This window comes from Enoplosus armatus, chromosome 17 (genome assembly GCF_043641665.1).
Source record: "Enoplosus armatus isolate fEnoArm2 chromosome 17, fEnoArm2.hap1, whole genome shotgun sequence".
NCBI classification, from domain to species: domain Eukaryota; kingdom Metazoa; phylum Chordata; class Actinopteri; order Centrarchiformes; family Enoplosidae; genus Enoplosus; species Enoplosus armatus.
The window spans coordinates 21,186,319-21,213,818 of record NC_092196.1 but is presented as its reverse complement, the minus strand read 5'-3'; the positions used below and the strand labels follow the sequence as shown (position 1 = coordinate 21,213,818).

Below are 27,500 nucleotides of genomic sequence, written 5' to 3'. Positions count from 1 at the left end.
ACAGTCCTGTTGCAAGACATTTCAGTGAAACGCAGCATCACGCTTGATCTTTTATAGTCGTAGAAGTGATTACGTGTCAATGTTCTCAGACAAAAGAGAGAAGCATTTTGGATACTTTTAGTTTCTTTCGCACTCTCTAAGTTATTGAATGTTTGTGATTATAAGTTATTAACTCTGTTCAATATTAAATAAATAAATAATGCATTATAAAATCAGTTATCACCTAAAGAAATACGTATGGAGAAAATCTAGAATAAACGTTGTCATGCTCATGTAGAATTAAAGAGAAACTGGGAACAAGATAAAGGTGTGCCGATTATTGCTACCAAGCATCTGTTAAAAATGTATGGACGTGTGTTTTCCTGCTGGTGAAAATATAGACTGTAAATATGAAATTGTAATGTAATCCTATACATTTGTAAATCCCAGCTCATTGTTATGAAATGTTAGAGCTAAGTATAAAAGTAACACCATATATGTATATATATGTGTATGTATGTATGCACAGTATATATGTATGCATATATATTGATTTTTTTAATTTCAGCAGTTTCAATGTAAAAATGTTACTTTTTCCTATGAAGTCTGGTGTGGGATGTAAATGTCCGATGACTTTTGAATTGAATCTCAGATATTGCTTTGTTAAATGACACTTGTCTCCACGTCTTCTATTGCTTTGCTCTGTTCTATGTATGTACAGCACTTTGGAGCTCTGTTTCATATTATATAAATAAAGTTCATGTAAGCGTCAGTGTGTGTGCTTGATGTCTAAAGGCTACTGTCAGGATGTGATGTTCATAAACTACAGCAGAGACAAAGACATGGACAGCAGCGGCACTTAAATAGCTTCACATGCAGAGCTCTTTGTGTAGAAAACTGAACCACTTAATGAGGCAGAGAAAAGCATTATCAAGTTTATTTTATTGCCACTTCACAGAATTTTAATATCGACTGTAAACATCAGCATTAACTGTTCACTTTCTAGTGGACGTAGTGCAAAGCAGAAACAGAAATCTTTGGCTGTCAGATTACACGACTAAACAACCTGTCGAGTTGTTTGCAGGCACAATTCTTCACTTGCAGCACGTTTTACATTTTTCATCTCGACATCACACGTCTTCATTTCATTCATTGTTTTCTGTCCAAACGTAAACTTCTGAAAAGCTGAAAGTGCAGTTAAACTAGACTGAAGGTCAACGAGATTTCAGCTTAGTAAACATCGAAAACAGGGAGGGTGATCGAGTCAGTGTGGAGGAATGCATGGACACATGGCATGGACACATACATGGACACACGGCATGGACACACGGCATGGACACACGGCATGGACACATACATGGACAGACACATGGACACATACATGCACGGACACATGGCAGGGACACACACATGGACAGACACATGGACACATACATGCATGGACACATGGCAGGGACACACACATGGACTGGACACACATGGCATGGACAGACACATGGCATGGACACACACATGGACACACACATGGACAGACACATGGACACATACATGCATGGACACATGGCAGGGACACACACATGGACTGGACACACATGGCATGGACACACACATGGACACACACATGGACACACATGGCATGGACACACACATGGACACATACATGGACAGACACATGGACAGACACATGGACACACATGGCATGGACAGACACATGGCATGGACACACACATGGACACACACATGGCATGGACACACACATGGACACACACATGGCATGGACAGACGCATGGACACATACATGGACAGACGCATGGACACATACAGAAGTCTGTAAATGTGTAGAAAATATTTTAGTTGTTGAAGTTTGTGTTGATGAGTTTAACAGTTTTCTCTCAGACGATATCATTTGTGCACAAATTGTATTGAGATATTAATTTAATTAATTAAGTCTTGTCTTATTAAGTCTTTCCTTCTCATCACAAACGTGAATTTCTCCTGCAGAGTTTCTTCACAGGTTTCAAAGGCTGATATACAACCGCAGACTTATTCAAAAACTCAAAATCTAATGGACTCCTGTGACTGCCAGTCAGCCAACAGTGAACGGGACTTTTTTTTCCAGAAGTAATAATCAGTATTATTTTTACGACCTCTCAGGTTTTCAGTTTCTGCAAATCTTGGCATGAAAATAGTTGATTTTAACAGACTCAGACTTTAAATCTGCAACATTATCTCGCTTAATTATCGGCCATCAGACACACGCGTCTGTCAGAAAATGAGCATTTGTTGAGGTTTACATTTGGACACTTTCCCCTCTGTTCCCCTTCCCTCTCTTCTTCCTCACTGGCCCTGGCCCTGGCCCTGGCCCTGGCCCTGGCCCTGGCCCGGCAGCGCCCCCAGCAGGCCGTTGGCTGTGGTGAACAGGTTGATGGGTGATGATCCGTCTGTGATGAGGGTGGACTTCAGCCCCAGCGCCTGGAGCATTTTCACCTGGAGGACAGGAAGCAGACAGTAAGTCTCATTCATTTCACTTGACACATCGAGAGGCTCTTTAATGTCCAGCCAATTGGGGGGGGGGGGCACTTTGGACTGTGTGAAGTTGTGATGGACATTAAAGCTGCAACAAAAGATTGTGTTCATTTAGATTAATCCACTGATAACATGGACATTTTTCACTGTTCCAGAAAATACTCACATTTGAGAAGCTGGAATTTTTGCCATTTTGCTTAAAAATACATTATATTAATTAAATAATAGAATTAATAGTTTCAGCTCTAAATTTAACAAGTTTGGGTTTTGGATTGTTGGTCAAACAAAACCTGGAGACGTCACCTTGGACGTGATTTTGTGTCCTTTTATAAACTAAATGATTCACTGTAAAAATAATCAGTAGATTTCTCAACAATTAAAATAACTCACTCTTATTATTATTATTATTATTATTGCAGTCCTAAAGAGAACGTCCATAACTCCCATCAACATGATAAAGCTTCTGTGTCACTAATGATCAGTCAGGACTGAATGAAAAGTACTTCAGTTACATGTATTTTAACTTCATGGTGGAAACTAACTGACTCACTCTGTGTAATCAGCTCAGCTGAAGGGCCTGACCACGGAGAGGTGGAGTACAAATCTAGAATCTGTGATTTAGATCAGGCTGTGTGGGTGTGTTTTCCCTCAGCAGCAGTACCTGCAGCTCAGGTCCGGCTCTGGCGATCTCCTTCAGGGTGTCGCTGCCCAGACTCTCCACCAGCTGACTGAAGCGCTCGCTCTCGATGTGAGCCAGACGCTTCTGCCTCTCCACCTCCAGAATGTCCATCTCCTTCTTATAGTTCAGCTCCTGCTCACGAGCCTTCGCCAGCCGCTGAAGCTCCGCCTCCTGCACACGCACACACACACACACACACACACACACACACACACACACACACACACACGTATTTCTACACTGTGGTACTGGTGGTAATTTTAAAGTAAAAGATCAGAGTACTTCTTCCACCACTGCTGTGCAGTGAGCTTTATGTTGAAAGGGGGAACAGGATGTGAGGACGTACCGCCTCGATCCTCTGAGCTTCAGCCTTCAGTTTGGCCTCGTTGACCGCCGCCTCTCCCTGAATACGAGCCGCCTCGGCCCGAGACTGAGCTTCAGCCTTGGCGGCTCCTGTACTCTCCACCGCAGCACTGAAACACACCGAGGACGGGGTTAATGAAGGTGGTGCAAGAAGTACTCGCTACTTATACCTATAAAGATGTAATACCATAGCGTTGAAATACCCTGCATTCAAAACTTTACTCCAGTCATAGTACAAAACGATTAGTACCAAAATATACTTAACAGTACCAAAAGTAAAAAGTACTCATATGTTATTCTGCAAAAATATATTACTGGATTATAATTATTGACGCATTGACGTGAGCTCATTTGAATTACTTTATATGCTGCTAGCCTGTGACACCCCCCCCCCATCTTTTAATAATATATCATAATATATTAGTTGATTAAATTTTGTGTTAATAATCTGAATCTGCAAAATAACTCAAGTACAATTTTTAGGTACTTGTACTTTACTTGAGTACAGCACTTGAGTAAATGTACTTAGTGACATTCCACCAGTAAGTAACAGAAATGATTTTACTGGTGCTTCACCAGTTTGCCCAGTGACCCTGTGGTTACCTGAGCGCCTCCAGCTCCAGCAGCTCCTTCCTGGCTCTCTCGGCCTCGGCCTGGTCGGTGATCCTCTGCCTCTCCAGCTTCCCCCGAGCCTCCTGCTCCAGGCGCTCCGCCTCGTGTCTGCACACACAGGAAACCTCCTCAACACTTAACTACTGTCGAAGGAACCATTTCAGCTTTAGGGAAATTCACAACTGTCTGATTTACTTTATCTTGTTAGCTAACAAGCTAGTTAGCTGGGTTTAGCTGACTAATGCTAGAAGCTAACTAAAATAAAGAGACTAAAAACTACCTCTAAGCAAGCAGGACCCAGAAGCTAACACTAAGCTAGCAGGATCTAGACGCTAACTTTAAGCTAAGGGGGACTGGAACCTTATGCTAAGTAGACCTGGAGACTAACCCTTAGCTAGCCTGACGTGTTAAATAAAATCTCGTATCCTCCATGTGTGATCATTTCTCTATAAATGTTTAAATGCTGTAATGACAACACAAAGCCGACACTAGCCAAACAGGGGAAACTGCTAGCCTAGCTCGTTCAAAAGAGAAAACTGCACCATCTAATGTCGGTGTTACGTGTGGTATCTTGTTTATTATATTCGTGTAGAAACAGAAATATTAAAAAGGAGAACTTGTGGTTTTAGAAGTTTAGTAAATTTTTTTAGTTTAGTTGTTTTCTTTTTTTGGATTGCATGCAGCATCTCTAAAGCCCTTCAAGTTAGCTTCTATGTCCTTTTAGCTTAGAGTTAGCTTCAGTTCCCTTTAGCTTAGGGTCAGTCTCTAGTTTAGCATAAGCTTCTAGTCCACCTTAGCTTAGAGTTAGCTTCTAGGCTCTGTTAGCTAGAATTTCTTTTCTCTTTTGATGTAAATAGGCTAACAGTTTCCTCCTGCTTCCACTCTTTGTGCTAAGCTAGGCTAAACGTGTCAGTGTACTGGAGATATGTCACGCAGCTGAAACTGAAGTCCGTCTTCTCATCAGGAGGGTTTCACTAAATGTGATTCTACTTTGAAGGACCTGCAGACACCTTCAGACAAGCAGAGACGGACCAGAGCGTCCTGGAGGAAAAACATCCGTCTGTGTTTCATTTCCTTTTGGATGATCACAAGCTGTGTGTGTGTGTGTGTGTGTGTGTGTGTGTGTGTGTGTGTGTGTGTGTGTGTGTGGCGGACCGTGCGGCCGCCTCCTGGGAGTTGGTGGTGATCTCGATGGCCAGCTGGACGCTCTTCTGCAGGGCGTCTCGGGTCCTCTGGTCCACGGGCTCCACAGACTGGATGTCCACGCTGCTGATCACCAGGTTGTTCTGTTTGAAGCGAAGGCTGGGACGAACCGCCAGCTTCTCGTCGAAGCCAAACACAGACGAGCAGATGATCCGGTTCGAGTTCTGCAGACAAAGAAGATCTTAGACCGATGAGGAGAGGTTTCATGTAAATAAGTGGAAGCGTTGAAGATGGCGGCAGAAGAAGAGAGGACAGTGAAATATGAACCTTGTGGAAATCGTCGAACTGCACGGAGGCGACGGCTCCTCTGACCCGGGAGGCGATGGCTTTACAGGCGTCTCCGACAAAATCAGGGACCGAAAACAGAGCTGCTGCCTCAGCAGAGTCCACCGGAGACTTTATATCGAAGTGCCTGAAGAGGAGTAAACAGGAGATGAAGAGGGGTCACAGTCACAGATGGAAGTATTCAGGTCCTTTACAGCAGTAAAAGTACTAATACCACACTGTACAAATACTCTGTTCCAGTAACAGTCTGTGAGTACTCCAGCAGTCAGATGTCCCCTGTGTGTGTCCTCCTGTGTCTGTCCTCCTGTGTCTGTCCCCCTGTGTCTGTCCTCCTGTGTCTGTCCTCCTGTGTCTGTCCTCCTGTGTCTGTCCCCCTGTGACTGTCCTCCTGTGACTGTCCTCCTGTGTCTGTCCTCCTGTGTCTGTCCTCCTGTGTCTGTCCCGTCTGTCCCCCTGTGTCTGTCCCCCTGTGTCTGTCCTCCTGTGTCTGTCCCCCTGTGTCTGTCCCCCTGTGTCTGTCCTCCTGTGTCTGTCCTCCTGTGTCTGTCCCCCTGTGTCTGTCTGTCTGTCCCCCTGTGTCTGTCCTCCTGTGTCTGTCCTCCTGTCTGTCCCCCTGTGTCTGTCTTCCTGTGTCTGTCCTCCTGTGTCTGTCCTCCTGTGTCTGTCCCCCTGTGTCTGTCCTCCTGTGTCTGTCCTCCTGTGTCTGTCCTCCTGTGTCTGTCCCCCTGTGTCTGTCTGTCTGTCCCCCTGTGTCTGTCCTCCTGTGTCTGTCCTCCTGTCTGTCCCCCTGTGTCTGTCTTCCTGTGTCTGTCCTCCTGTGTCTGTCCCCCTGTGTCTGTCCTCCTGTGTCTGTCCTCCTGTGTCTGTCCCCCTGTGTCTGTCTGTCTGTCTGTCCCCCTGTGTCTGTCCTCCTGTGTCTGTCCTCCTGTCTGTCCCCCTGTGTCTGTCTTCCTGTGTCTGTCCCCCTGTGTCTGTCCCCCTGTGTCTGTCCTCCTGTGTCTGTCCTCCTGTGTCTGTCCCCCTGTGTCTGTCTGTCTGTCTGTCCCCCTGTGTCTGTCCTCCTGTGTCTGTCCTCCTGTCTGTCCCCCTGTGTCTGTCTTCCTGTGTCTGTCCTCCTGTGTCTGTCCCCCTGTGTCTGTCCCCCTGTGTCTGTCCTCCTGTGTCTGTCCTCCTGTGTCTGTCCCCCTGTGTCTGTCTGTCTGTCTGTCCCCCTGTGTCTGTCCTCCTGTGTCTGTCCTCCTGTGACTGTCCTCCTGTGACTGTCCTCCTGTGACTGTCCTCCTGTCTGTCCTCCTGTGACTGTCCTCCTGTCTGTCCTCCTGTGTCTGTCCTCCTGTTATAGATTCTGTCATGAGAGGATTATTCCTCCTCATTAATGTGGAGCAGGATGTAGCTGTTGGAGTTGAGGTGGAGCTCATTCTGAACTATCAGCTAATGATTATTAGTTCACTGTGGATGAATCAGCTGATTATTTTCCCCCCTCAGTCTCTCATCTGTAATGTGTTTCTTGTCCCCGGCTGGTCTCGGGTGGTGTTCACTCACCAGTTGTAGGAGAGCTGCAGCTGCAGCCGGGCGTGGTCGGCCGTCTCGATGGTGATGATGTCGGTGCAGAAGTCGGGCCCCAGCAGCAGGCAGACGGCCTTGATGACGTTGGCCCTCTTTGGTTTGTCTCCGGACAGCGACAGCACGGTGAACTGCTCGTCGGGTCCCAGCATCACCATCTCTGGTCCAAACACCACCCTGAAGACGAGACCACACCGACCCCACGTCAGCTCATTGTTTAACCCCCACATCCCTCCACCAGGACGGGAAACCGGAGTCCCACCTGGCCTTCTTCTCTCTGTAGTCGTAGACCTGGACGGCAGCATTGTGGGGGACCCTGTAGGAGACCACCTTGGTCTTGTCCCTCGGGCCGCTCTGCCCGGTCCTGGTCCGGTCCGAGCGGTCGGCCAGCGGGTCCAGAGGAGAAGCCAGCAGGCCCTCGACGTTAGCCGGAAGCTCCTTCTGCCACAGCTCCTCGTCCTGAGTCAGCATGTAGGTGTAACCGATCACCGCTCGCACCTGAGAGGCAGCAGGACACACGGACGCTGAGGACACGTCTCAGACCACCAAGAGTCAATACAAATACTCATTTCACAAAGTCCCCGTGACGTCTCGTCTGCGTCACTGAACACGGTCCGAACGGACTCGTACCTTTCCCGTCTTGATGTCCCGGACGTAGATGCCCTCGTTCTCGTCCAATGGGATGGCCTGGCGTCGCAGCATCACCTCCACGGTGACGGGGGGGACGTACTCGATGGGACCCCGCAGCATCCAGCGGTCTCCGGGGCGACGGAGGACGCCGCTCCTCCGCGAGCGCTTCGCCCTCTCCTCCATCAGCTCCTCCTCCTCTGCCTCCTCTTCTTCCTCCTCACGCTGACAGAGAGAGAGGTGGAGGAGGGAGAGAAGGGTTAACGTGGCGATGCATTGGAGCGGTGGGGGAGGGGGGGGAGGGGGAGGAAGAGGAGGAGAGGGGACTGGAGAGGGACACTGAGAGTAAATGAAACCCAAAGAATGTGAAATGAAAGGAGGAGAGAGGGAGGGGTTTGATTCAAAGCAAAGAAGGAAGAGAAGAAGAAGAGACAGGTGGAGGTTAGGAAGGGAGGATGGTTCGGTGGTGGAGTGGACCGACGTACAGCTACTCATGAACATCTGGAAAGCTGCTTCATGAACATCTGTGTCTTTAACTGAAGGACGAACTCGAACTTTGATGCTTTGAAGATCAGATCAACATTTTAAATCGGCCTCATAGTCGTGAATCAGCAGCTGGAAGAGAGTCCGTTTCCTCCCGGGGGGGGGGGGAGACAGTCACCAGCTCAACCGGTCGCACAAGACTGAACTAATAAAGCAGGTCATCTGCTCTCAGCCAATCACAGTGAAGTACGACAGACTCTGTAAAATCTCTAATGGTCACGTGATTGAACTATTTTAACTACAGTGGAGGCCTCGGTGCCCCCCCCCTCACCTCCTCGGTGTCGTTGAAGGCCTGCACGGCTCTCAGCACCAGACCCTCCTCCTCCGACAGCACGTACACGTCCTGGATGCCGTGTTCGAGGAGCTCACCCGGCTGCAGGAAAAACGAACGCTCCCCCTGACAGACAGAGAGACGGAGTCAGTGATCAGGTCCGGGGAGGAAAACCAGATCCAGCACATGTTATGGGGGGGGGGGGGGTTCTACTTTGAAACACTGAATCGTGTCCAAGAGAACAAAAAGAGACGTGATGCTTCTCCTCACCTTCACCACCCTCTTCTGTCCCAGCTGAGGTTTCCCGTCGGGTCCCACCGGGTCCAGGATCACACAGTACTGCCTGCTGCTCAGAGTGGTCACATCCACCACCCCCACCACCTCCTCCGCCACAGAGGGGATGTGAGCCTCCCTGTCGGCCATGGTGACGAGCCACTCCTCCCCCGTACGGCGGTCCCGCCCGCCGGCGTCTTTGAAGGGCCGCAGGGCGCGAACATGAAGCGCTTTCTGAGGACACGAGTGAAGACAATGAGAACAAACGTCCCGGCTGCTGCGGAGACGTCTCTAATAGTTTAGTCTCGTCATGTCTCTGATCACCCGACAGGTGAAATCCTGCTTCTAACACGACTGGAACAGTGTCCAGGTTTCTAGTCTCATGTGTCTGTCTTTAAGAATCAGTATGTTTTGGTTTCGGTGTCTTTGATTTGTCCACACGTGGGACATGGACCATCTGTAAAGGTCACAAACACGTCTCTGAAGGTGGAGTCACCTTGTCAGTCAGGATGAACGCGTTCACAATGTCGATGACTTCTTCATGGGCACCTGGCAGGTACGCCCCCACCTTACTGACCAGCCACTCCTCACCTGCAACAACACACACACACACACACACACACACACACACACACACACACACACACACAAAGGTTTCCATCTGCGTGTATTATGTGTGTGTGCAGGTTGTATATGTATGAAATACATAAGAGCGTGCGTGTGTTACCTGTGACCCTGCGGACCCCCCCTCGGTCCACTCCCTCCTTGCGGGCTCTCAGTCTGATGGCCTGGTTCTCTCTGATCACGGTGGCCTTGATGGTCTCCAGCACCGCCACCTCCTTCCGGGGGATGTAGGTTCCTGCCACAAACACACATTTCACACACGCATCAGGACACAGACGTGTGATGAACCTTTGTAATATTAATATGTGACAGAAGTAGAGAGAGTATTTAAACGTACCCGGTCCTTCAAACAGCCACTCGTCTCCTGCGACTCTCTTCTCTCCTCCGTCCTCCTCGAAGTCCAGCAGAGCCTGCAGGCGCAGCGCCGTGTCCGGGTACACGATCTGCAGCGGGGTCACGTCCTGACGCACAAACAGAGACCTCCGGTCAACTACAACTGTGACGCTTTCTCCTCCGTCACAGCATCAATACGTTTCCTCGTGTGATGGACAATAAGGCTTCCTGTGGGACAGAAGGGGGTTCTTACAGACCTGCTGGACCTCCTCTCCGGGGTACAGGGGGAAGGGGTCCTGGGTCAGACGGATCTCCAGGTCAGCGTGGCGGAGTTTGGCCTGACCCGATTGGTCGAAGAGGACCTCATTGTCGTCGTCGCGGGCCACGGGGTTCAGGACCACGCAGTAGTGACGCGGCGGCACCATGATCATACGAACCGGTGAAAAGAGCACCCTGAAGGAGGAAGAGGAGGAAGAGGAGGAGGTCACATGATCTTCACTCTGAATGAGGAAGGTTTCCTCTTCATGGAAACATGACACCAGACATATAAATGACAGAAAAGAAAAAGAGCCGACATGAAAAGCAGCTGCAGCAGTTTTCTTCCAGCTACATGAACCAGATGTGCTGACAGATGTTCAGTGTACGAGGCAGAGAGAGAAGCAGCTACAGTGGACGTATCCACACAATCAATAGTGAAATCAATACTCAGTCACGTGACCGGCCGACAGTGACTCTCTAAATGCTCCTCTGGTGTGTGTGTGTGTGTGTGTGTGTGTGTGTGTGTGTCCACTGATAACACACAAACAGAGAGACTGATCTGATCTGAGATCTGATCAGCAGGTTTAATCTTTTTGATCATGTGTGTGAGGCTGTTAGCGCCCCCCGGAGGCTGCTGTTCATTACATCATGAGGTCTGTCTACAGACTGGGGGTCTCAGTCTGCTGGACGTGTCCTCAGTCTGCTGGACGTGTCCTCAGTCTGCTGGACGTGTCCTTACAGCGCCTCCTTGAGGCTGAAATGTGAATTGGACTCCTGACCTTTCATTGTCCTGGCGGATGTAAGTGAGCGGTCCGATCTCCACCCGGGCGATGTTGGTGTTCTGGTCCAGCACATGGATGTAGTGATGGGGGGGGATCCGGATGATCGACGCATCCACCAGCCCCTCAAACTCCGGACCGCGGTTTCCTCCCTTCTTAGACATGGTGAAGTAAACACTGTGGGGGGGGGGGGCAATGAATGAACTGTACTGTGCTACTGAAATCAATGTTACACAAATAACACAAGTGAGCTGGGATTTATTCCAACACTAAGATATTGATATATTTTAGATTTTATTTGGACTCTTGAACAGCTTCATGTTACAGACATAAGGAGATCCACACAGCCAGTTTTACAGGAGTTCAAGACTGTTCATGTGTTTACAAAGAATTGAACAACTTTTTCTGTTCAAAAGGTTTGGCAGAAAGACCTTTGAGTGTTTTGTGTTCTGATGTGAAGGACAGAGGCTCAGAGTTTAAGGACGGATTCCAGGATTAAAGAAAACGGAGACTTTAGCTGAAGGAGATTTCAGCCACTGTGAACTGTTGGAAGACAAATGGCTTTTCTAGACTTCCAGAATCTATAAAGTCATGAAGGAACCTTTGTTTGCGTACTGAACCTCAGGAATGAACACAGACACACCTTCTACACAAAGTACAAAGTCTACAGAAGGAGGATTTTACCTTCGACCTCACTGTCACACCAACTGAACATACTCAGGAGACTCAACAGAGGCTTAAGATACTGTGGAACAAACTGACCAACTGCTGGTCTCATTTTGCTCTTTTTATAGACCAAAGGAATCAATCAGGAGAAGAATCACTTTGTCTGGAATTTATCTGTCTCTGGTTTGTGCATCCAAAAGTCTGAAAAGTAAACAAAAAAGCCAAAACACCATTAAAGAACCATTAAAGAACCATTAAGGTGCCCTGATGCACCGCCTTCATCACATGAAACAATCACAGCGTTTTATTATCAAATATTCACATTTGAACCAGTTAAAAAATGATTGAAACGATGAACAAAAGCAGTTGATTATTGTTCTGTCGACCGACTAATCGATTAATCGATTAATCGTTTGAACTCTAGTTATGTCTCAACAGCCTCAGCTGTAGTCACTGCTCTGCATTCGTCTGAATACAGTCTGATACAGTGCTTCAGAATGCCTCATTTATTCCATTAGGTCTGGTGGACGTTCCACCTCCCTGTGTCTGTACTACAACGACAGAAACACAAACAAGTTACACGGGATTCTAAAGGACTGATAATGGTGGTGAAAGAGACATTGATGATTACAATTTATCATTAGTAGTATTATTAAGTAGGAAACTGTAGTCCCAACTCCCCGACTGCAGGGGTCTGTAGTTATTATTATTATTATTATTAATGGCTCTGTAACTTTGAGACGGGATGTGAGTGGAGTTATAGATCAGGGTTTTAAATTCTGGATCAGGTTAAAAAAGCCTGAGTCACATTTCAAACATGGCGTTATGACAAAGAGGCCGTCTAACAAAAGCTCACAGAGATGGAAAACATGTGAGATTCAGGAAAGACGAGGTGGGAGGTGCCTCTTCAAATAAACTGTGTGGTTAGTTACAGCTCTGTAATTCAGCAGCATCTGACCGCCTGGACTGGTTTGAACGAGATGCCAGTCAACAAGATGGATCTGGTCCTGCAGTGAGCCTCACCCACTCTGTGATCTATTAACCAAGTCAAGCACACACAGGAACTCACACAGGTAACTTGGTTACTGCGTGAGGCCACTTCCTCATTATCAACCAGGACGCCCACTTACACAGAGAACATAATACCAGTCTCCCATTACAAATCCTACCACAGCAAGTAGCCCTAGTTTACAGTAGACAAGGCTCAATCCTAACTTTTAAAATCTCTCCACTGTTCCACCCTAATGTAATAGTGGTAGAGGAAAGCTGGGGTTCAGACACACAGTTGTTAAAGCTAAGATTGTGTATAATGACGTCCTGCTCGGTGTATCAGATGCATGCCGATGTGAAGTTCGACTTGGATTCATTCACAAAATATAGGAAGATATATGATTTCATGCATCAATCTTTGTCGAAAAGTAAGAACGTTTTAAACTTTGATATTTTTGAGCGGAGTTCTGCTAACGCAGAATGGCTGATTTAGGTCCTGGATTCTTACCTCGAGGGTCAACAGCCGTGCAGGAGGCAGGAAGCTCAGACGGGTCCTGACTCACACTGAAAAGTCACTCAGAGACCAGGACAAATACATGAAGACAGCTGTTTGGTGGGCGTAACCAAAGAGCCTCTGATCCCGGAAGAGAGATCAGGAGTCACGTGGTTTACCGACTTTCACTGCTGCAGAGCTGCGTCACAGTCAGACGGGATGCATGTATAGGAGAGCAGAACGGGGGGGGGTTATAGACGCTGTGTAACGTCGTGTGTGTACGTAAAACATGTTATAATGACGTCAGTAAAATAGCTTTGAAAGGCCGGGAAGTGTTGATACAGAGAAAACAGCGACACCTGCTGGTCACGTCATGGTATCGCATTGGTCTGGAAGGGCTAGCTTACATTTACTTCAGCTAACAGTACATCCATGTAGCATAGCACAGTTTCAGCTAGCTGGCTAACCTTAGCTTATGTTGAAGTTAGCTAGTTGTCCAATCAATCAATCAATCAATCAATCAAGTTTATTTGTCACATGTCATCACAGTGAAATGTGATCTCTTCTATTTGTGAATGAAACAGTTTAAAAAGAATAAGAAGAGTAATAAATGTGCGTGTATGACATGAAGCGGTGACTCTGTGTAGGATCCTGGTGGTCTGAGGGTAGATCCTCCTCCTGAGCCTGGTGGAAACATCCTTCAGCTGAATGAAGCCTTCTCTGCGGGGCCTTGTGGTCCTGCTCGGTCCTGCTCGGTGCTGTTCCCGTACCGGGCGGTGATGTCCCCCGTCAGGACGCTCTCGGTGGTGCAGGAGTAGACATTCCTCAGTATTTGAGGGGATACCTGGTCTCTTCTTTTCTCTCCACTGAGCCGGTTTGCAGCGTCCCAGTCAGGCCTTCAGGGATGTGGACACCAAGGTACCTGAAGCTGTCCTCCCTCTCCACCGAGGACCTGATGATGTTAAGGGGGCCGTAGTTCCTTCCCTGCTTCTTCCCAAAGTCCTCTATCAGCTCCTTAGTCCTGCAGATGTTCAGGAGGTTCTGGTCCTGACAGCAGAGGGTCAGGTCCGCTATTTCCTTCAGGTTTCCTTTTCATTGTTATCTGTGACCAGGTCCTTGATGATGATGATGATGGTGATGATGGTGATGCCCATGCCTTGCATCGCTCTCGGCCAGTAGAAAGCAATCACCTTTGTACTGTTACATCATTTATTGTTGACTAAAATCAACAGTTTGTCATAATCATATTAGTATCATGATCACGTCAGCTGGTGAAGTCGTTTGGCGAGCTAACCAACACATCTCTGATAGTGTTTTAGAGAGCATGCTAAGGTTAGCCAGCTAGAGATCTACTTATCTACTATGATGCATTGTAGCCTAATAACTTAATATTTATTAACTGCTCCAAGAGAAGAACATTTGTATTTGTAGCTTATATTTGTTTACATTTTGGCAAACTGTCTCCATTAAAGGAATGCCGAATCAGCTGTTAGCAGCTCCTGTCTGCAGCGTCCTCATGGACGCCCTGACAACTGTCACTGGATCACTGTGAGACTGAAGGAAAGTTAAAAACAGGAGGATTCTCAGGCAGGTTCTGCAGTTAGAAGGAGCGTCTTTTTCCCTCTGTGTGGAGGTTTATTGTGGTGGACATCAGAGCTGAAATGAAGAGTAAGTCACACTGAATGATTCAATGTGTTTAATGTCTGTGTGTTCACATTTGACTCAGTTATGACTCTGAGGAGTGTGATCTTTGACTCAAATTCACCTCCTACTTTGATGTTTAGATGTGGGGGGGTCGGGGATGTTTAATGGGTGTAAGTATGAGTGTTTGGACTTTATGTTCTTAACTCTCCGTCATTAAAGACAAAAAAAACATGAGCAGGGTAACATCATAGATATTTAATGGTTAAACAAATAATCCAGCCAGACAGGACAGAGAACGACCAAAACAACAGGAAATATCAAAATAACACACACACACACACACACACACACACACACACACCTCCAATATGATGCAGCTGATCAACACCACCAGACTGTTTCTTGTATGTTTTGGTATGAAAACACTCAACATGAAGCTGCCGTCAGGGACAGACGTGAATCCCGGCCACGGCAGATTATCTGTGTGGCAGAGACCTGCTTTACACACACTAACATACCACTAATAATAAACTGCACGTTGTCCTGTTAGCCACCAAGCTAGCCAGCTTGCTAACTGTCAGTTAAGCTTAGCTGTTTTCCCTCCTCAGTAACTCCAACCTTTAACGCTTCTGGAGCTAAACTATACATATGTGCTCGTTACTGCCCCCTGAGGCCGGAGGTTGAACACACCCACAGGTACTCAGCGGGTGGTGAGAGCCGCAGGTGTAGTGGGTGTTTTTTCCCTCCAACAGCCACAGGGGGGCGACAAAGAGCCCATTCCACACCCAACAACAGACAAGCAACACAAAGGTGAGATTTATACTTTATCAGAGTCTGTGGTTGAATCCAAATGCCCCCCCCCCCGCCGGACTTGGTCCCTTGCAGACTCGGCGGGATCACAGTCATCACATGAGCACTTCATGGCTTTTATACCCTTTTTAATATTAGCTTTTAATGCATGTTAGTGTCAACTTTTTCTTCTCATCGAGCTTGAATATTGTTTCGACAAGTAACGTCTCATCGTCTTTTACTGTTTGATGTTATTATTACGGCGGTCTGCAGACGACCAGTCACCCATCGACCAGACCTGTGTGTGTTTGGACTGTAGGAAGAAACCCAGAACCAGATCTAAACTCTGCAGGACGACGCTGTAAAATACCTGTAAATCCTCCAGGTATAATTGACCTTTTATCAAATCTGGTAAATGTATTTATGACAAAGTAAATGCATATATTATAAAGAAATATATATATAAGAATGTGTATTTCATCTATTTTCTTGGTTTGAATTCGGCTTTTTTAACCCTCCACAGCTGCGAGCAGCAGAACATGGAGGTGTTCAGGTCAGGAGGGATTTTCCTGAGAGCATCTCGTTCACACAGAGGTCACATGATCACAGGACACACCCCCCCCACACACACACACACACACACACCAGGGTCAACAGTCTCTTTCACTGATTCAACATCTTCAAATAGAGCTATGGCATGCTAAATATGGACACTTTATCCATACGCTGCAGGCTGCACGAGAAAATAACATTTCATAAACATATTGCAATTAACAGGAAGAGGACAGATTCAGGATTCAGGAAATGTTTGTGAAAATATCTGAGGAAAATCTGTACAAAGACTTTGGTTGAGTATCTGCTCCTGTAAATAACTCTAGTGTACAATATACATATTTAGATAACTCTAATTTAAATACTAATTTGGCTAAAATGAATATCAAAAAATAGTATGTATATCGCGACATGTCACATGCCGTCTGTACACACTGACCGACTCACGTGAAATGAACATGCTTCCCTTTGTATCAACACTTTTACAGGTTCGTCAAGACAAATGTGGCGACACCGAGCCGAGTGGAAGACTAGCTACACGAGGTTATAAGATCACTTGGTAGAAAAGAGATTTTGTTTTTTTAAATATCACAAAGGTAAAATTTGAAATGGTCAGACGAGGTGAAGAGAGCCGGTCCAGGTTCCGGTCCAGGTTCCGGTCCAGGTTCTGTTCCACGAGGAAGAAGACTGCCTTCAAAATCACATTCGTAACAACACCAAGAAGAAACACTCCCGTCCTCAACAGCCAGATCAGGATGGGACATTATTTCAAACTCTGTAACATCATTGTTTCATTAATATTTATATTTAATATAATATAACTAACTTCCATTCAGGTCGATCTAAAGTAGGTTTCCATTCATCTCCCATTGATGTGACTTTATTCATTGTTAGTTCTTCATCTCACTTGTTTCCTTTTCTTGTTTCGATGATACGATGTGATTTTGAATTGTGGTCCAGTCGTCTTTGTTTTCGTGTGGAGCAGGAAGACCAGCGACGGCTGATGGGGATCCAAATAAATAGGAAAGAATAAGCACAGAACATTTACCAGAGCTGAGCTTGTGTGTGAAACTCTGGAGAAAGTTCAGATTCTGATCTGTCGCAGATCGTTTATATGGAAACACCTTTCAGAGAGACTGAGATTTCACTGAGTGACAGAAGCTGGTGGAAAAGACGCTGGACAGGAAGTGACGTCAGGTCTTCGGCTCTCTGTTACGTCAAAGGTCAAACTTCATGTTACAGTATTAGTGTGCAACTGGAATCATAATCCTCACAGTGGGCTGATGATAATAACATCCTGGTCCAACGTGTCTCTCTGCTTGGTTCATGTTTGATAAGACGCCGCGACACGAGCGTTAAAAAGGTTAAAAAATACAGAAACCAGATCGTCTGTTAGAAGTGAGAGTAAAGGACCCTGTAGAGGAAGCACAGTGGAGATTAAGTGCTGGTGTTCAGGCTGAGAGACAAGACGAGTCCATCATGTAGTTCACAGCAGAGGGTGGAAATCTCTCCATCAACCCCCCTTTTTCTCTGTTTCACTTCCTGAGCTGGAGGGTGAATATCGTTTTATTTTGGGGCGTTCATGAAAAGTCTTCAGTCCAACATGGCGTCCAGCTGGTCGGCCAGGTCGTCAAACATGTTGCCGATGTCGTCCAGGATGGTCCCCGCAGACTTCACTGTGTTTGATCCACTAGTGAGAAAACAGGACCAACACTGAGTGTTAATAAAACAACACTGACCCCCAGAGGTTCTACCACCCCCTCGAGGACTCTGGGTTCATCGCACCTCGACAAACAACAAACAACACACCGATAACGTTTCTGTTCTCAGAGCTGCACAAATATAAAGTTTGACCTCTGGGTGGCGTTATAGAGCAGAAAGTCTCCATTTGCACAATGTGCTTCCTCTGGACAGCATGTAATGACCAAACCCCCCTAACCCTAACCCCTAACCCTGTCGTCAGAACCAGAAAGGCAGCACATGGGAGAGGAGGAAGCCAGAAGGTGATGCCATAATAATATTATTACAGCTGTGAAAAGGCGAGTGTACAGTCATGCTAGCAGCTCTGTGAGGCTAAATGCTGACGACAGCATGCTGATGCCGAGCAGATATAACGTTCACCATGGTAACTGTATCTTAGTTTAGGGGACATCAGCATCTTTACCAAGCAGGTCAGCGGTGATAATGAAATACCTGACGGTCTTACCTGTCTGAGTTGTCCTCCAGGGTCAGTTTTCTCTCGACGGCCATCAGAGCGGCTTCCAGAGACGTGCTGGTCTGATCTAGTCTCTGTTGAACCACCTCAGTCACGCAGGTCGACTCGGGGACGAGACCCGGACCCACCACACACACCTGAGGCCTCGCTGCTGTCAAAGAGGGACTCTGAGGGGCCTGAGGGGCTGGAGCCGGAGCCAGAGCCGGAGCCGGAGCCGGAGCCGGAGCCAGAACCAGAGCCGGAGCCAGAACCAGAGCTGGAGGCCCGTAAGCAGGAGAGGGCGGAGAGGCGAAGGCCACACTTTGAACAACAGTGACGGTCACAGATGGAGAGGGGAGTCCAGCTGCTGACGAGACGGCAGCAGGTAAAATACCAACAAGTCCCCATTCAAGTCTCAAGTCAAGAGCAACAGGTTCCAAGTCAAGAGCAACAAGTCCCCATTCAAGTCTCAAGTCAAGAGCAACAGGTTCCAAGTCAAGAGCAACAAGTCCCCATTCAAGTCTCAAGTCAAGAGCAACAAGTCCCCATTCAAGTCTCAAGTCAAGAGCAACAAGTCTCAAGTCAGGAGCAGCAAATCCTGGGTCATGACCAAAGTTTACATGTTAAAATGGACGTCGCCTCCTGATATGGGGAATACTCAGATCATTGGTGCATGTTGTTCACTATAAACCTGCTCTGGTCAGATTCACTGAAGTAACTGATGCTGCTGAGGAGACACTTATTTAGGAGATTTAATATTACATTACGTTCCTGTGTCTGAGATTTAAATGCAACACTTGATTCCGGCTGATAAATTGTTTTTCTTCTAATACACATCAAGACCACTGAGATACTGTGAGTATCTTACCTTGTGCTGCCAGTAGACTGTGGCGGACAGGTTTTGGGGCGACAGCAGGAGGTTTTGGGGAGAGAGGAGGTTTGATGGGCGATCCTGTTGCCGGACTGACCGGCCTCTCCAGACTGGCCTCACTGATCCTTAGACTGACGTCCTCCTGGCTCTGGGACAGAGGCCTGCTGCTGCCGGACTCTGACCCGGCTTCCCCCGTTCCCTCTCTGCTGGGGGAGCCTCCTTCCTGCTCCTTGTCTTTGGGTTTGTGCCTGCGCTTCACCGTGTCCGACTCCTTCAGATTAAACTCGGGCACCTCCAGGTTCTTGGCTGCTTGTTTCTCTGGAGGCTCCAGCACGGCCTCGGCCCTGGGTGGCCCTGGAGCTTTGGGTCTCTGTTTGATGGTCAAGTTGCCCTCCTCGGCAAAGGGGATGCACTCACTGGAGCTGTTCTGCGGGGATGCGGATCCCTCCAGTCCACGACCTTTTGATTCTTCTTCCTCCGAGTCAGATTTCACCCCTCGATCCGGCTCGGTGCTGCTGCCGGTCTGGGTGGGAATACACTCGCTCTGCACTCTCCTCCTCACTCCGGCAGCCTCTCTGGGCTCCTGCCCTGCAGAGCTGAGGGAGGGCAGAGGAGGCTCCTGCTGGACGAGGTCTGGTTTAGGTCCTGGGAGGTTCCTCCCCTCTGTCCGGCTTTCCAAAGAGGCTGTGATGCTCCTCACGCTCACGGGACTGTCTGTCAACCCGCCAGCAGACGACGTTGTGCTGCTGTCACTCAGCTCCCCACTGGTGGTGCTGCTAACTGAGCTCAGTCTCTTCGGAGGAGGAGGAGGGGGACCTTTTTTTCGAGCGCGCACTGCGAAGGACTGACTGCGGCCCACGTTGCCATTCTTTTCGGGACTCGACTGTAATCGAGCCAGCTGGCTGCGGCCAGGTTTGCGGGTCAAGGTGGCATAGGATGACAGGTTTCCAGATGGAAATGCCGGCTCCTCGTCATCCTCATCGGGCTCTCCATCCGACAGAGTGTAGCGGGTCTTGCTCTGGGTGCGCTTCTTGGGCGGTGTCAGGGTCATACTGTGGTTCTCAAGCCTGGGAGATGAGTTCAGGTCTGTGGTGCCACAATGAGAATGCAGGTAGCTGAAACCTTTCAGTGCTGGGGAGCCATGAGGGGAGGGGCCGCGAGATCCAGACAGTTTGGGCTTGGCTGGGATTGCCGGGTACTTAAATACGGTTGCTGTGCCCAGAGGCACCTGTTTGGGCAGCGTCTGCTGCTGCAGAGGTCTCTGATCCCAACCCTCGGGGAGGTTCCTCTCCTTGGCAGGGCTGCCGTCCAGGCTCTCCTGGGACCAGCTGTGGGGAGTGATGGAAGCCGTGGGAGGTTCCTGGGAGCGTCCGGAGCCCCTGGACCGGGTGTCAATGCTCTCCTGGCTCTGGGACATTCCCACTGCGTTCTTGATGGCCAAGCCTTCCTCACAGCCTCCGTAGTGGCTGGACATGGCTGTCTGCAGCTCAGCGCTCAGCTCGCTGTCCTGGAAGGTCAGCATCTTTGGGGTGTGAGGAGAAGAGCATTCACCTGCTGTGTCAGGCGGCTCTATGGTGACCAGGTGGAGGGCTCCGGGGGCTTTGCGACGCAGCGTGCCTTGGCCTGACTCAGCCTGAAGGATTGCCCTCTGGATGTCACACAGCTTCTTCACCGCCAACATCAGCTTCTTCTGGTGACCTGGAGGGAAAATTCAACCATCATACCAAAGTAAAAAACACAGGTCACATTGAGCACACGGCAGAATGTGGACATATGAAGTGTCCTCACCCAGCTTGGTGATGCCGATCTCCTGCAGATCCTCCCATGTGAGGTCTCTGACAATGCTGATGGAGTCGTAGCCGTTTTCGGAGAGTTTTTTGTGGTACTGTGGGAGGCCGATGGCACTGAGCCACTCAACCAGATCAGACTGTGAGAAAGAACAGAGCGCTCACATCAACTGGTATCACAGTGTTTAGAAGTCAGTGCATTCAGCAGTGAACAGCTGGGAGTCTTACTGGGATGTACTCCGGCAGCCACTCAGGGATGTTCAGGTTGTTGATCTCGATGGAGATTTTCTTGCGGTGGCCTGGTTTGGTCACTCCGATGGCGGTCAGATCCTGCAGACACAACAAGACAAAAGACGCCAGTGAGACTACTGAGACTGCAACTCTCAGGACAGGACACCCACACTTATTGTAAAATCCTAAAAATGAAAGGCAGCGTATTTCAGGGCCATCACATGTAACTACAGGTTAGAGTTTAAACCACAACATTCACTCCGCTTTGCTACCTGCATTTAGTTTATTAGCTGACACGTAAGCTAATCAGAATTTGCTTTTTCAATCAAGAGTGAGAACGAATTCAACAAAGTCTATGAACTTTTGGTAAATTGGTGTCAACCCTCTGATAAACAACCAGGTCCAACTGTATCTGAATACAGCAGTGAGTCTTCACTCACCTCAGGAGTCATCCTGCTGATGGTTGGGACATCATAACCAGCGCTGATGAAGTTCCCAGTATACTGCTCCAGCTGGAACTCACTCAGCCACTGATAGATGGCCTCTGCATCCTACAACACACAAACAGGAAATGATGCAATAGCTGCAAACTTGTTTGGATCCATATTGGAAAAAGAAAAAGAAAGAGTCTCTGTGGTGATCTTTACCTTCCCCTCCAGCAGCTGCTGAGGACGAACAAACTGCTGGGAGAAACTCTGCTCTGCAGGTCTCTGCACCGTCACCGTCTGCCTCCGAGGAGTCCCACCTGCAGTCACATCACAGCAGGTAATACTCCCCACAAAGGTGCCTTTCTTTCACTTAATCCCTCTAAGCAAAGTTTAAGGGCTTTAAGTTTATTGAGATGTGAATATTACTAAGAACTGGAAGAGATAACCAGTAACAGTGATATCTGGTTAAATATCTGACACTGTGGGCTGACCACTGTCTTCAGTTCCCAGAGCACCAGTTGTCCATGTGTAACAACAGTACCTGATGTAAAGGATCATTAAAGAGAAAAGTACCTGCAGGGTGTTCAGGCGGTTTGCTGAGGTCTAAGTGTCCAGAATCAACAGCAGGGGGCGCCGGCTGCACACGACAATACAGAAACACTGAATCAATGAGCAGAATTTAACTGAGGAGTCTTCAAGCTGCTAACAGCTGATTTTAGATGTGACCTTTGTTTTCTTATCAACACATCGAGAAAATGAAATCCAGATTCATTCTGGGCACGAAAACAATATGTTACTTTATTAAACCTGGAAAATAATAAGACAGATTAAGGATTTGCTGAGTGAACTGATGAGACTGAGCGTCTGCTTCCAGACCTCTCGATCACTGCCCACATCTTTGGTTTTTTAATGATTGATGAAATAATGAGGTTAAACAAAGTGGAGGAGGCAGTCGGGATGTCAGGATTTTAAATACGTCAAATGTATAAATATGAAATCAAACTTGCACATCTGTCATATGGGCAGGAGGACCAGGTCTGACAGTTTAAACCAAAGTACCCGATGGATCAGCAGGTGTACCGGTCTGATTGTACCTTGTTGGCGTTGTCATGGTGACCGGTGTTGTGTTGGAGCCCGTTGGGGGCGTTGTTGCTCTCGGTGCTCTGTCCGCTCCCGGCGCTGCGGGTGCTGCCGACGCTGCCGGTGCTCCCGACACTGTTCCTGTCTCCAGCTGCAAACACAAACCAACACAAATAAATCCATGATGTCCAGGGGGGACGGGGGGGACCATCGAATACAGGAGTCCACATCAGCAGAGAGGATCGGCGTCAGGCTGAAGGAAGCAGCAGATGCTCTTTGTCGAGTCACAGCAGGCTGAGAAAACGGGGCAAACAAGCCTGCAGGGGCAAAGAGCTGAGGGGCTGGGGGGGGGGCGACTGGAGTGACGACGGGGGTGACGGGCAGGATGCAGGTTTCTGGTATAAAAGCTGTGCTGTGGCAGAGCAGGGGGGCACAGCTGCAGGCACGAGTCCATTAAAGACAGTCATGTAGCATCAGGCTTTAAGGAACACAGTCTGATATGATCCTGGTTCTGACTGCAGGTTAAGAACACAACAGTCTGATATGATCCTGGTTCTGACTGCAGGTTAAGAACACAACAGTCTGATATGATCCTGGTTCTGACTGCAGGTTAAGAACACAACAGTCTGATATGATCCTGGTTCTGACTGCAGGTTAAAAACACAACAGACTTACAGACACGATGACATCCTGAACTACAGAACGATATGAAGGCTGGGACTTAAAACAAGTACAAACTCCCCTTTAAAACACTAAAATATGAGAGAGTTCATCGCCAAAACTGATCATAATTATTTAGCTAAAGCCCTTTAGTGTACTCATGAAAGACTTGGTGAGAGATTATATAAGATGGAGGGATTTCAGTTCTGGCTTTGAGATTTGAGAAATGACATGCAACTACATGAAAACAGCTTCATAAAATCTTTATGGACAACAGAGTCAAAGACTCTTCTGAGCTCTTTTATCCAGCTACATCAGAGGATCTGAGTGAGTTCAGTAAGACTCACTGAGCCACAGTTTCAATACTGGGAACAGGGAGGAACTGGTGTCGCCCTCCTGTGGCAGCAGGGAGGATAACAACAGGGATTACTGACTGCACGTTCAGCCTGAAGCAGACGATTCGGTGTTTGGACCCGACGCACCAAGATGACTGTCCGGCAGCCTCACCTGTAGGTGTTGTTGTGGCACCGTTAGCTTTACTCAGCTCCTATCAGAGGCCGCTGGACTGATTTAGCCTTTAGCTTTAGCTTAAGCTTTCTCTACTGGAGCAACTTGTGCGCTTCGTTTATTTACACCTGCCGGACATCACTTCGAGGGTCACTAAGAAGTGAGACATGACATGAGACGACAAGATGAAGCGTCATGTCGCCGTGTGTCATCTCTCGTCGTCATGTGAGGCGATCTGAAATGATGTGAGGCGACTGAAGTGACAGGAGATGAAGTGAGATGACATGAGGTGATGTGAGGTGACCAGATCATGTGAAGCGATGTGAGGTAATGTGAAGTGATGTGAGGTAATGTGAAGCGACGTGAGATAATGTGAAGCGACGTGAGATAATGTGAAGCGATGTGACATAATGTGAAGCGACATGACAATGTGAAGCGACGTGAGGCGACATGAGATAATGTGAAGTGACATGACATAATGTGAAGTGACATGAGATAATGTGAAGCGATGTGAGGCGGTGTGGGATAATGTGAAGCGACGTGAGATAATGTGAAGCGACATGAGATAATGTGAAGCGACATGAAGCGGCGTGAGATAATGTGAAGCGACATGAAGTGGCATGAGATAATGTGAAGCAACGTGAGATAATGTGAAGCAACATGAGATAATGTGAAGCGACATGACATAATGTGAAGCGATGTGAGGCAACGTGAGGCAACGTGAAGCGACGTGAAATAATGTGAAGTGACGTGAGATAATGTGAAGTGACGTGAGGCGGTGTGGGATAATGTGAAGTGACGTGAGATAATGTGAAACGACATGAGATAATGTGAAGCGACATGAGATAATGTGAAGCGACATGACAATGTAAAGCGACGTGAGATAATGTGAAGTGACGTGAGGCAGTGTGGGATAATGTGAAGTGACGTGAGATAATGTGAAGCGACGTGAGATAATGTGAAGCGACATGAGATAATGTGAAGCGACATGAAGTGGCGTGAGATAATGTGAAGCAACGTGAGATAATGTGAAGCAACATGAGATAATGTGAAGCGACGTGAGATAATGTGAAGCGATGTGACATAATGTGAAGCAACATGACATAATGTGAAGCGATGTGAGGCAACGTGAAGCGACATGAGATAATGTGAAGTGACGTGAGGCGGTGTGGGATAATGTGAAGTGACGTGAGATAATGTGAAGCGACATGAGATAATGTGAAGCGTCATGAGATAATGTGAAGCGACATGAAGTGGCGTGAGATGATGTGAAGCAACGTGAAGCAACATGACATAATGTGAAGCGACGTGAAGCGATGTGAGGCGACATGAGCTAATGTGAAGTGACGTGAGGCGGTGTGGGATAATGTGAAGTGACGTGAGATAATGTGAAGCGACATGAGATAATGTGAAATGACATGAGATAATGTGAAGCAACATGAAGTGGCGTGAGATAATGTGAAGCAACGTGAAGCAACATGAGATAATGTGAAGCGACGTGAGATAATATGAAGCGATGTGACATAATGTGAAGCGACATGACATAATGTGAAGCGACGTGAAGCGATGTGAGGCGACATGAGCTAATGTGAAGTGACGTGAGATAATGTGAAGTGACGTGAGGCGGTGTGGGATAATGTGAAGTGACGTGAGATAATGTGAAGCGAAGCGAGATAATGTGAAATTTTGCCGACAGTAGTTGTGTTTAGCTGTCTTGGTGTGTCGGGTCCTGATGCAGAGCATTGAGCGGGGCAGCGAGGCAGCTTCAGAGCAGCCGGGGAGGAGAAGCTGTCGTTCGGGGGCTCTTACCATGACCCGAGTCCCTGAGAACCCAGATGTCCTCGAAAGGAAACTCAGACTGAGACAGGCGGCTCGGAGACAAACCTATCAGACACAAAGACTCTGATGGACTGCGTTCTGTCAGGGGGGCTGACTGAGGGGGCTGAGGTGTGTTGCAGCACAAAGGTTAGATAGAAAAGGCTTCGGTCTGAGAGGAACCTGATCTTTGATTTGGGACTCTTACAGTGGAAATGAAAAGGAAAGATGTTTGTTCTTCATGCAGATTAGTGATGACACTTCCTGTTGAAATGAGGGTTAGAAACACATCCGAGCAGATCAGTGATCAATAACGTGGATCAGAGCTCTAAGACGTTCTGATCAGGGCTGGCTGACAGTTTGCTTTCCATTCAATATAAACGAATACCAAGATAATTATTACCAACAGTCAACTATTTCTGTTTGTCACATTACAGGGAGCTTATTTAAGGTTATCAAATAAAGGTATAAATGATGTGCAACATTTAATGCAACAGTAAAAACTAAATAATGGAAACTTATATATATAAACTTCTGATAAAGAATAAATCTCACCTTTGTGTTACTTGTTGATGTTTGTTTTCGAGTGGGGAATAGGCTCATTGCCGCCCCCTTGTGGTCGAAAAACACCCACTACACCTGCGGTTCCCAAGTACCAGTGGGTGTTTTCAGCCCTCCGGCCTCAGGGGGCAGTAATGAGCTCATTACAGCAGAATGAGGCGAAGAAGACGCCACATTAGAAAACTGACACAAAGGTGCGATTTATTTATTTACTTCGTCCCAGCGAGATTTTGCCGTTAAAGCTGATTGTTTTAAATGCTGGTGTGACCGGGTCATCACGGGGTCTCACAGGACCCCCCACAATCCAGATCAGGACTCAGATACCAGACTCAGTGAAGAAGAATGATCATCACAACAACATGATTCCACGTTCGTAGATCGTCACTGTGAGTGTGTGTGTGTGTGTGTGTGTGTGTGTGTGTGTGTCCTGAGTGTGTGTGTGTGTGTGTGTGTCCTGAGTGTGTGAGTGTGTCCTGAGTGTGTGTGTGTGTGTGTCCTGAGTGTGTGTGTGTGTGTGTGTCCTGAGTGTGTGTGTGTGAGTGTGTCCTGAGTGTGTGTGTGTGTGTCCTGAGTGTGTGTGTGTGTGTGTGTCCTGAGTGTGTATACCTGTGTTGGTAGTGAGGCCGTTGGCTAGCGGCAGCACCACGTGGGTGGGGGGTGCGTACAGAGTGTAGGAGTCGTCGGTCTGAGGGGCGGAGCTGAGGCTGGAGGAGAGGGGGGCTCTGGACAGCAGCTGCTGGCGCTGGGTGGGCAGAGAGGCGTGCCGGGACAGGGTGCCCCCTACAGGGCGAGACGGGGAGGAGGAGGAGGAGGAGGAGGAGGGGAGGTTATCAAGCTGATGGTTAGAGGTGGAGGTCAGTCATTATGTGGTATGGATGGAGAGATGGATGCAGGAGGGAGGAGGGAGGAGGGAGGAGGTGGCAGCATGGGATGGTCTGGAAGCAGGCGGATTAGTTTCTAACATCACCTGTATGAGGTGATGAAGGTCTGTGTACACACTGAAGTGAAGTGGAAACAAAACGCACCACTGACGAAGATGAAGTGCTTAAAATTAAAGTAGAAGTCTGGAGATATTCTGACGGATGCCGGTTGGATGCCGGTTGGATGCCGGTTGGATGCGGCTTGTGTGTGCGTGCGACTGACCGTTTCGTCGGCTGATGACCTCCACGATGGACGGAGGGAAGAAGCCGACTCGGTCCGTCCCTCTCTGGGTGTCGTGGATGTGGCCCTTCCAGCGTCCGTCCATGTGCTGCTCCAACACCTGCAGGGGACGAGACGGGTCACTACGGGCCCCCGGTGCCTGGTGTCACCCCC

The 27,500-nt window shown here is 48.0% G+C and overlaps 2 protein-coding genes across 3 annotated transcripts in view; both read right to left on the bottom strand.

The window, feature by feature from the left end:
- Positions 1–904: 904 nt before the first annotated feature.
- mvp (major vault protein) lies at positions 905–13,128 on the bottom strand. 2 transcript variants are annotated; one of them, XR_011598849.1, is made up of 18 exons: positions 13,083–13,128; positions 10,919–11,095; positions 10,139–10,334; positions 9,886–10,009; positions 9,652–9,783; positions 9,421–9,515; positions 8,922–9,158; positions 8,652–8,777; positions 7,841–8,062; positions 7,473–7,708; positions 7,190–7,387; positions 5,630–5,774; positions 5,315–5,526; positions 4,151–4,267; positions 3,531–3,657; positions 3,167–3,355; positions 1,778–2,466; positions 905–1,561 (listed from the first exon to the last, which is right to left on the bottom strand). XR_011598849.1 is itself a non-coding variant. In XM_070923853.1 (17 exons), exons 2-17 carry the CDS (start codon positions 11,080–11,082, stop codon positions 2,317–2,319), a joined length of 2,670 nt encoding a protein of 889 aa, XP_070779954.1. In that variant the 5' UTR covers positions 11,083–11,095; positions 13,083–13,128; the 3' UTR covers positions 905–2,316. The 2 variants fall into 2 exon arrangements, 1 of the variants encoding a protein (XP_070779954.1); XM_070923853.1 differs by having other exon boundaries at positions 905–2,466.
- Positions 13,129–16,893: 3,765 nt separating this feature from the next.
- Positions 16,894–27,500, bottom strand: part of LOC139300681 (caskin-2-like) — a 42,509-nt gene continuing 31,902 nt past the window's right edge. Inside the window, exons 10-22 of the mRNA XM_070923846.1 lie at positions 27,330–27,447; positions 26,793–26,966; positions 25,620–25,694; positions 22,658–22,794; positions 22,137–22,200; positions 21,783–21,880; positions 21,576–21,686; positions 21,133–21,234; positions 20,906–21,044; positions 19,115–20,815; positions 18,501–18,613; positions 18,259–18,443; positions 16,894–17,742 (exon numbers count right to left, since the gene is read on the bottom strand). Coding sequence (XP_070779947.1) covers positions 17,646–17,742; positions 18,259–18,443; positions 18,501–18,613; positions 19,115–20,815; positions 20,906–21,044; positions 21,133–21,234; positions 21,576–21,686; positions 21,783–21,880; positions 22,137–22,200; positions 22,658–22,794; positions 25,620–25,694; positions 26,793–26,966; positions 27,330–27,447 — 3,114 coding nt within the window. The 3' untranslated portion in view covers positions 16,894–17,645. The remainder of the gene's footprint in view (positions 17,743–18,258; positions 18,444–18,500; positions 18,614–19,114; positions 20,816–20,905; positions 21,045–21,132; positions 21,235–21,575; positions 21,687–21,782; positions 21,881–22,136; positions 22,201–22,657; positions 22,795–25,619; positions 25,695–26,792; positions 26,967–27,329; positions 27,448–27,500) is intronic.

What these genes read in the sequence shown, in the direction of transcription:
- mvp (XM_070923853.1), bottom strand. Translation starts at nt 11,082, where the DNA reads ATGTCTAAGAAGGGAGGAAACCGCGGTCCGGAGTTTGAGGGGCTGGTG. An exon ending in ATCCGCCAGGACAATGAAAG is followed by an intron (nt 10,335 to 10,918) that starts GTCAGGAGTCCA and finishes TTCCTCCTTCAG; the next exon opens with GGTGCTCTTTTCACCGGTTC. An exon ending in AGTTCGACGATTTCCACAAG is followed by an intron (nt 5,527 to 5,629) that starts GTTCATATTTCA and finishes CTTTGTCTGCAG; the next exon opens with AACTCGAACCGGATCATCTG.